This window comes from Pelecanus crispus, chromosome 9 (genome assembly GCF_030463565.1).
Source record: "Pelecanus crispus isolate bPelCri1 chromosome 9, bPelCri1.pri, whole genome shotgun sequence".
NCBI lineage: Eukaryota > Metazoa > Chordata > Aves > Pelecaniformes > Pelecanidae > Pelecanus > Pelecanus crispus.
In genome coordinates this window covers 42,210,988-42,219,551 of record NC_134651.1, presented here as the reverse complement: position 1 = coordinate 42,219,551, position 8,564 = coordinate 42,210,988, and the positions used below count along the sequence as shown (strand labels likewise).

The 8,564-nt window shown below is 50.8% G+C and overlaps 1 protein-coding gene across 1 annotated transcript in view; it reads right to left on the bottom strand.

Moving 5' to 3' along the window:
• Nucleotides 1-2,701: 2,701 nt before the first annotated feature.
• The window catches only part of DAB2IP (DAB2 interacting protein), a 166,087-nt gene continuing 160,224 nt past the window's right edge, over nt 2,702-8,564 (bottom strand). The window contains exons 14-16 of the mRNA XM_075716380.1: nt 6,153-6,346; nt 5,033-5,120; nt 2,702-2,869 (exon numbers count right to left, since the gene is read on the bottom strand). Of these exons, the coding sequence (XP_075572495.1) occupies nt 2,702-2,869; nt 5,033-5,120; nt 6,153-6,346 (450 nt within the window). The remainder of the gene's footprint in view (nt 2,870-5,032; nt 5,121-6,152; nt 6,347-8,564) is intronic.

The window sequence follows — 8,564 nt, the reverse complement described above, 5'->3', positions numbered from 1 at the left end:
ACGTGTGTTCAGCAATTTGAAGTGAACCAGGAGGTTCTGACAGATCGGGGTGGGGGGGGAGCAGTGCCTTGGCTTGTGGTTGAGGAGAAGATTAAGATGTACTGCGCTTAGCTTCAGTACTAAACAATTGTTTGGTGGGTGTTTCTTTTTTTCCAGCTCTTCTGGAGAGCACTGACTGCATCCCCAAATTACGTCGGTGTGTGAATGGAAACACGCTGCTGGTGGGGCGCCCGCCCCTGTGCCCTGTTAGCGTTTCCATTCCTCTACGTTACTTCTCTCTTGAAAAACGTCTCTCTTGCAACACAATTTTGAAACTCAAAAACAATCAGCTCTAAGCATACATCTCAGGGCAACAGCAGTTTAAAGTAGTCTTTTTTTTTTTGCAGGGTTCTTATAATGTGTTTGACTCTGCGACAGCGGCAGCTGTACGTGTACGTACCCAACGGTTCAGTACCCTGTTTACTCCTAACCTGTCTGGGTCTTTCTCCAGTTGTAACCTTGTCAGTTTTGTCAGGTTCTTCAAAGCCATCTGTGCTAGTCTCCAAAATTCAAAGGTGACTGTACTTGTCATAAATACTTAGTTATTACTTTTCTCTGAGGAGCTCCGTTTGGGGTCTGCTGTGTGACTGCACCACTCTGCAGGCGTTGGCGGGGCGCGGAGACCTCAGTGCAACACGTTCGCTCCTCCAAGGACCAAGCCGCACCGGGCTTGGCCCAGGCCTTCCAGGGAACAGGAAAATGTTTAAGAAAAAAAAAAAAAAAAAAAAAGCATCTTTAATTTTGAAAACAATTGCATGTGGAAGAATGCTGTTAATGAGCCTTACGGCTGTGGGGCAGCATGGCAATGCAGAGCTTACTGGCAAAGTGTCCTGCTCAGGCAGCCTAGGCAGTGAGAGGCTGGAGACGGTACCTAAGCTGTGCGGAGCTCAGTGAACATCCTAGTCCCTTTGACTGTACATTTACACATGGCAGGAGGAGCTAGGACAGGCGTTGAGCAGTGTATTAAACTTTAGTGGGAAGAATAGGCAGATGTCCTGTACACTGTACACTGTCATCCGTATCTCAGAGAAATCTCTCTGGCTCGTGGTACGAGTGACCTGCTCTGAGAGTGGGAGTCATGAAGTACTAACTGAAAAAAAAAAAAAACCCAAAAAAACCAAAAAAAACCACAAACCAACAAACACACCGTGGCGGCAGGTCAGCGGCACAATCCCCCGTTAAGGAGGTGACCCCTCCGCTGAGCACAACGTGTCTGAATGTGCCGAATCTGCGTGTTTCAGCAGTTAGGAAAGTCTAATCCTGGCTTATGCCTGCACAGTGCTCCTGACAAGGGGGCTTTCGGTGGTGGCTGCTGTTCTTGTTGGTTACTCCCTTATGACCATGTTTTACATTCTTCGAGCCGGTTAATTTCCATGCAGTGCTCATTCCCAATTTAAAGAGGACAGTATTCCAGAAAATGGGATCTTTTTTTTTCTAATGCATACTGTGAAAGAAAAGAAATACAATTACCGATCTTCATGGTTCTTCAGGGCTTTTTCTTGTTTCTTTGTCTGTTTTTTTTTCTCCCCAGAAATAGTAAAAAAACCTCTGCACAGAGCATTACATCCCCATAACGAACCCTTTGTCAAGCAAGACGCTGGCCGTTTCACGTAGCCCCTCGCTCCCCCTCTACCACAACGGGCACCAGGACATCCAGCCCCTGCACCTCATTCACAGCTCGGGGACCAAGCTCAGGCAACACTGACTTCATTCCGTGGCTACAAGTGTGTGTGTGGGGGACGCTGCCCTGGGGCTACTGCTGGCAAAGACTCTTCCCTGTTATTCATGAGCGAGCAGAAGCTGTAGGGAGGAATCAAGTCACGTTCACCGGGTGCCAGCTCCTCCCTCCGCTCCCGTGCCGGAGCCTTGGGCTTGCTCTGCTCCCCAGGGCTGCCCAGGGACCCCCAGCAGCACCGGTCGTGCCCTCCTCCACTGCCCTGCCACCGTGGTTCCCCACGCCAGCACCCCTTGGGCTGCCACAGCGCACAGAGGGGTGACCTTTCATCTGGACTGCGCTCCCTCTACGGGCGGGGTTAATTAAACACTAATTCGCTGCGTAAATGCCCTGCGGACAGCCACCCGCTGCAAAAGCCGGCGGCCTCGCAAAAGCCGCGTAAGGCAAGCCGGCTGGGCTCGGCCCGGGGTTTGCTTTGGGAGAGGGCTGTGCTCCTCGGGGAGCCACAGGAGGAGCGGGCCAAGCTCTGCTGCCATCCCTCGGACGGCTGCATCCAGCAGCACGCTTAAACTGGACTTACTGGGCCATTGCCTGCTGCAGGCTCTGCCCAGCTCCCTTCATTTCGCTTACTGCAATGACAAGGATGTTATTGCTCGCTGGGAGGGGTGAGGCATATCCTTTGGGCAGTTTAGAAGGAAAAGGTTACTTTTGTTTAAACATTAAACACTGATTTAAATCCAACAGTGACAGCGATTCTCAAATAGATGTTATTTCCTTATGCCACTCATCTCACACTCGATCTTTCCGTCCCCTCAATGTGCTGGCATTAGCATCTCCCACAAAGGCTCAGTCAAGCGCGCCGTCCGCAGTAAGGAGCTGGTTTCTCTGGGGGGAGAGAGCAGCCGTTCTTTGAAGCCGCGGCTCACACCTGCTGCTGCACGGTCTCTCTGGCCAGGCCTCCTCTCCTGCGGCACCGCCCTCCACGGGTTAACAATTACTGCTGTTTCTGAATTCTCCATTCTCTGTAATCTGCAATTTAGTTGGGTTTGTGGGGGAGATCCCATTACGCGTCTGCATGCTGTACCTCTCTTTCAGCTGAGTAAGGGCACTCATTAACCGTGCGTTGGCAGCATCCAATGAAGCAATGCGTTTCTCCTGCAAACGAACGGGCAGAGGGGAACAGTCAGTGGAAACGCACGGAGACCTGTCCCTCCGTGATGCCAGGGCTGGTCCTGAGACAGCGACCCAGAGGCCTCTTGGACCAGGACCGTTCTCTTTGGCATTCTTAGGGATGCGTCTTTTAAGTGCTACGCGGCATTTTTTTAAATCCACTGCTGTTAGCAGGGCCACAAATGTACTTTGCCTGTGAAATGTGAGCTAAAATTCATTTTAGCATCCTAAACAAAATGGAGGTAACAGAGTTACCAGAGTTAACAGAGTTGAGAAGAGGAGGCTGAGGGGTGACCTTATCGCTCTCTACAACTGCCTGACAGGAGGTTGTGGTGAGGTGGGGGTTGGTCTCTTCTCCCACGTAGTTAGCGATAGGATGAGAGGAAATGGGCTGAAGCTGCGCCAGGGGAGGTTTAGGCTGGATATTAGGAAAAATTTCTTTACGGAAAGGGTAGTTAAGCATTGGAACAGGCTGCCCGGAGAGGTGGTGGAGTCCCCATCCTTGGAAGCGTTCAAAAAATGGGCAGACGGGGCACTTTGGGACATGGTTTAGTCTGGTCTACCCTTGATTGGTTTAGTGTGGACTTGGTAGTGTAGGTTAATGGTTGGACTGGATGATCTTAAAGGTCTTTTCCAACCTAAATGATTCTACGATTTTATACTATACTATGAGTTTCTCTAATTCTTCAGTTATACAGAAATTCATTGTACTGTGTGCTCTAGCTGCAGATGTTACAAAGACGGTAAGATTCCTCTTCTAAAACCTAGTGCTCTCCCAAGACAGTTATTCCTGTCAGTGTTTAATTGATTTTGTTAGTGTAAATTAATAGTTTAAATGACTTGTTGCCTCCGAGGATGGCTTTGATGGCAACTCTCACCGATTACGGTATCGTGAGGATGGGAGCAAGAGCTTCCATGCTGCAGCCTGCTTCTGCCACTCCTGCTCTCTGCGACACTGAACAGGTCATCATCCTTCCCTGTCTGCCATTAGCGAGAGCGAACAGAACCGACTCAGAGGGACACAGCAGTCTGCCTGTGTGTAACGCTGAAGGTCCACGTATGAACATGTCCAACACTACCGTACAGGCTGAGATGACACCAAGAGAACAGCGCAGACCGGCGCGTGGTTCAGAGCCTCCCGTGTTAACACACAGGATGGCAGGAGACAGGACAGCCTGCCGAGAGCTGCTGGCAGGCTGCAGTCTGCACCGCTCGCACCTTACGGACGTCCCCGTATCTGCCAGGCGTTGCCGGAGTGCAGGAGGGAACAAGATGATTTACTAGCTTTGAACAAATTACTCTACAGAAAAACAGTGATTCTTTTTACAAAGTTACTACTGTCTCATCTCCTTTTTAATTAGCTATACAGTAAATTAGTCATGAGTAGTGACTCACAAGTGATTAATAAGGCTGTTAAGAGTAAGCCTAGAATATACTATCACCTAGCCACAACCTGTAGGAAGGCCTAGCTGCTGAGAAGATGCCTCTGCCTAGACAAATTAGAAGATTATGGACCGTATTTTCAGATTCTCTTTGCCAAGCATAGTGTTTTGCACTCATCATCTGATGCTCCTCTGCCATTGTAATCTATAGCAATAACTGAGCTTCCCAAGCCTACAAGCCACAACCCAAAGGCTGAAAGAACATGTTGGGCTTTGCTCTGGCCAGGCTTGGTGGTCCTTGTATCCAGGTCCTGTGGAACACGAACATTTTGGCTTAGTGGTGGACTTGGTAGCGTTAGGTTAATGGTTGGACCTCATGATCTTAAAGGTCCTTTCCAACCTAAATGATTCTATGAAGCACAAAGCAAAGCTCCGGGGAGCTCAGACTGAGCCAACGAGGATATGATCCTTCCACAAACTGACTGAATTGTGGGGATGATCCCTCCACAAACTGCCACCCCCCACATCCTCTGTGTTGCCTGCCGAGCTCCAAGGCTGGGAACAGCTGTACGAATGCGAATGCTGTGACAATAAATCGCATCCTGCTGAAGTCTGACCGGCTCCGCCACTGACTGCAGCTTGGTGCTGACTCACCCGTGCGCACGGTCTCGCTGTGCTTGAGCTGGCACTGCTGCATGGCAGGGAGGCTGCACGTTGGCAGACTCACCCTGAAAAAGTGCTGCAGCCCTTGGTGTCGGGGACTCACCTGTGCATCGATAATCTTCTGCTTGGAATCCACGGCAGCCTGCATTTCTGCATGGTCCTTCTTTAATTCCTCCTCAACTGACATCAGTCTGGTAGCCAAACAGACAAGAAAAAAACCCATTACATTTGCTGGGCCCTGCTAAGCCCAGATATTAGTCTCATACACGTCTAAATCAGCCACCCAGAGTGAAATTATACAGATCACGGCCTCATTAGTCCTTGACACCAAGGAAGCGACGGGGTGATGAACATCTCTGAAGCACACAGCAAGAGATGTGAAGTACCAGAGAAGTTTGTCTACAGATGGAACGGGCCTCATGTTGCAGCCCCCATCATCTGTACCAGGTCAAACTGTCTCGTCTGAAATTGCAACGCTGAGGCACGCAGGGAGATGCTCCCAGGACCCGCAGCTGTGCATTCGAGCATAAAGGAGACGCACAGTCATTGGCACTACCTCTTCTTACACACAAACCAATAGTTTAGAACCAGTCTTTTTTCTGGCTCTTACTCTTCTCTAGAGGCCTCTACGGCAGGCTGTCCCAAAGCTTAACTGTCCATTTATGAGGGCTGGTTCAAGGCACCGAGTTGGCTTGGCTCAGGTAAAGGTGAAGCTAGCTGCACTGGAACAGTCTTAAGTCCTGGACAAATGTAAACACCGCATCCCACTGGGTGGGAGAAAGGGATTTATAGCTAGGAGTAATGGGATGGTGATGAGATCTTTAGCTAAACATCAGGAAAAGCACATTTTAATCGTTACATCTATTGCTCATATGAACAGAAGAGCAAGCCTGCCAGATCCACCGAGAACTGGGGCGGGCTGCCAGCTCTCCCCTCCTGAAGTTTTGCCTTGGTGAATCAGGAAAGTGTCGGGGTTTTCCTTGTCCAAGGAAGCACTGATGGCGGGACCCAAAGAGTCAGGGCTTAAAATTTCCCCTGCTGCTCCCCGCTCAGGGGCTCTAACCCAGAAGGGCAGAAAGAGAATAAATGCTGGAAAACGCACATGGGAAACCTGCCTGCACCTCCAAAGAAACGCGATTCTCCCTCCTGAGCAGGGCTCAGCTCTAACGCCAGCCAGGCTGCCTGCCTTACTGTCATCTCCAGCACTCCCACCTCCCCTGTACCTGCTGATGATGCCCTTCATCTGGATCTCCTTATCCTCCTGCTGTCTCCGGAGCCGCTCCTCGCTCTCCTCCAGCCTGGCCTGGTACTCCAGCACCAGCTTCTGCGTTGTCTCCTCCTGGCACTTGAAGCGAGTCTCATACTCCTCCAGCTTCTTGTTGGAGATGCGAAGCTTGTCCTGCAGCACCACTAGGTCCTGCTGGTACTACAGCATGCAAGGACAGACACAGGAGGAGAAAACACATGTGGCATGTCACTTAGTAGGGCTTTGCCCTTGCCAGGGTTTCCCCATAACCCAATTTTGCCCCTCTCCTTGCATTAGACTAGCTGCAAACCCGTATCAGATAACCCCGCTTGCCGACACCTCCTCTTCAGTCTTCTCCACACTGCGCTAGGAGCGATGCTGCGTTCCGCTGGGCGGGCAGGTCACTGGCAGGTTCAGAGAATGGGTTGTTAGCAGAGTCTGGCATTTCACATGGGGAATGCAGGTTAGAGTGAGTGAATGGCAAACGCATCTGGCATCCTCCTCGCACTACCGGCGCGGGGCTAAATACAGGCAGGAGAGGCTGCACTGGTGGGATTTTGGGTTCACACATGAGCTCTTTGGTCTGCAACAATAAACGTGGGCGCTTTGGAGCTGCTGGAAGCCAAGCCGGAGCTGTTAGTGCTGCCGGCCTCCTGCCAGGCCGCGGGCTCTGCAGCGGCGACAGACGGAGGCCACTGCCCTCTCAGCACAAAGTGGCCACCCCTCGTCAAGGCAAGGGCAACTCACTGGCATGAGCGGGGGCCGTGAGCACTACCGCCTTTTGGGACCCAGCATTTTAAACAACGCAGTCAGATGTCAAACCAGGGTTCAAGCCGAGAAGAGCTGCTGCATGAAGCCAAGACCCCACAGTTGTACTTGTTCATTCAGGTGAAGCTTAAAAATCAGCAGCAGAAGAATCACATAAAGCAACTGAAAAAATTAAGAGCTTTCTAACTCAGTGAAACTAGGTTCAGCTATTGCAGAAGCACAGCATTCACTACAACTTGCTTTGCTAAAGGAAAATCCAGTGCATAGCTGTACAAAAAAAAAAAAAAAAAAGACTTTAATTTAATTTCAAAAAGTTATCTTTGGAAATTGTTTTTTAAAAAAAGTCTCAACTGGAATAACCTTAGAATAATTAACATGCAGCTGATAATTTGACAAGCTGCTTTTAAAGAGTCAGATATGGGAAAAAGACTTCCATCTGAGTCACGAAGTCTGTTACAAAGCTACAAGTGTTATTCAGGAACTGGCAGAAATGCGCTTAATTGCGTATTGACTTGGCTACCTGAAAATACAGCCTTCCCCTTCGGCCATTGCCACCTGTGCAAGCACTCGAAGGACGGACTTGGTTGTGTCCCAGTTCTGAGAGTCCTGCTGGGGAGCTGGACCAGCAGATCAGCTCTTTGGGAGAGGGGCACGCAGCCAGGCTGCTGCCCCTGTCCTGCTCAGCTGGACCCCCCAGCTCACACAAATCCACACTGCTTTCCTAATATCACTCCACTAACTGACCAGCTGACAGCAGAATTTACTGTAACAACCCCTAAAAATTTATGGTGCTGACGGTTTTCCTGAATTGCCAAAGCATTCGAGCCATGGCAGGCAGATGGGCAGGACCTCTGAGCTCCTTCTGCCTGGGCAGGGACAGGCACGACAGATCACGCCGTTTTTTTTCCTTTAGCAAAGCTTTTACTGCGGCACTGAAATGACACAGTTGGCACACGTAACCTGGCGCGATGAAGGAACACAAATGCTCGTACAGTTGCACAGAAGCACTAAAGTCAGACAGAAGGGAGTTGCTTGAACAGGAAAGATTAAATACCTACCCTAGCCTTAAAACAGAAGCAGCGTAAGTGAGCTCAAATGATAGCAGGAGAGGCCTCAGAGACCGAAGGAGTCGCTCCTGTCTAGAACATTTGTCCCATTCTCGGTTACCATTCATGTCTTACAGTAATGGGGAGAAAGATTATGCTAATAGCGATCTTTGATGTCAGTGACTGATGTGACAGCAAAGTAACAAAAGATGCTGCATGGGAATGAGACAGCAGGCTGCTGGGGGTGGAGGGTCCCTCCGAACTTGGGACAGGGACCGGTTTGCTACAGAGTTCCTAATCCCACCGTCGTCTGCCCTGAGCAGGGCCCGTGCCGGTGAGCCCCTCGCTGCCCTGGACGGGGCGAGCCGGGCACGTCCCGGGGCGCAGCCGCCCCTTGGGCGGGCATGGCAATAGAGCGGTCCCTGTGAGTGCCCACCTGGTCAAAGCTGAGCCCGTTTCACAGGAAAGGCTGCCAGGAAGGGGATTAGTGGCAAGGCTTGGCACGCACCGTGCCCACGCGGGAGGGCCAGCTGCCTGCCTGCGGGAGCTGGAGAAGGCCAGCACACGTTTCTTAG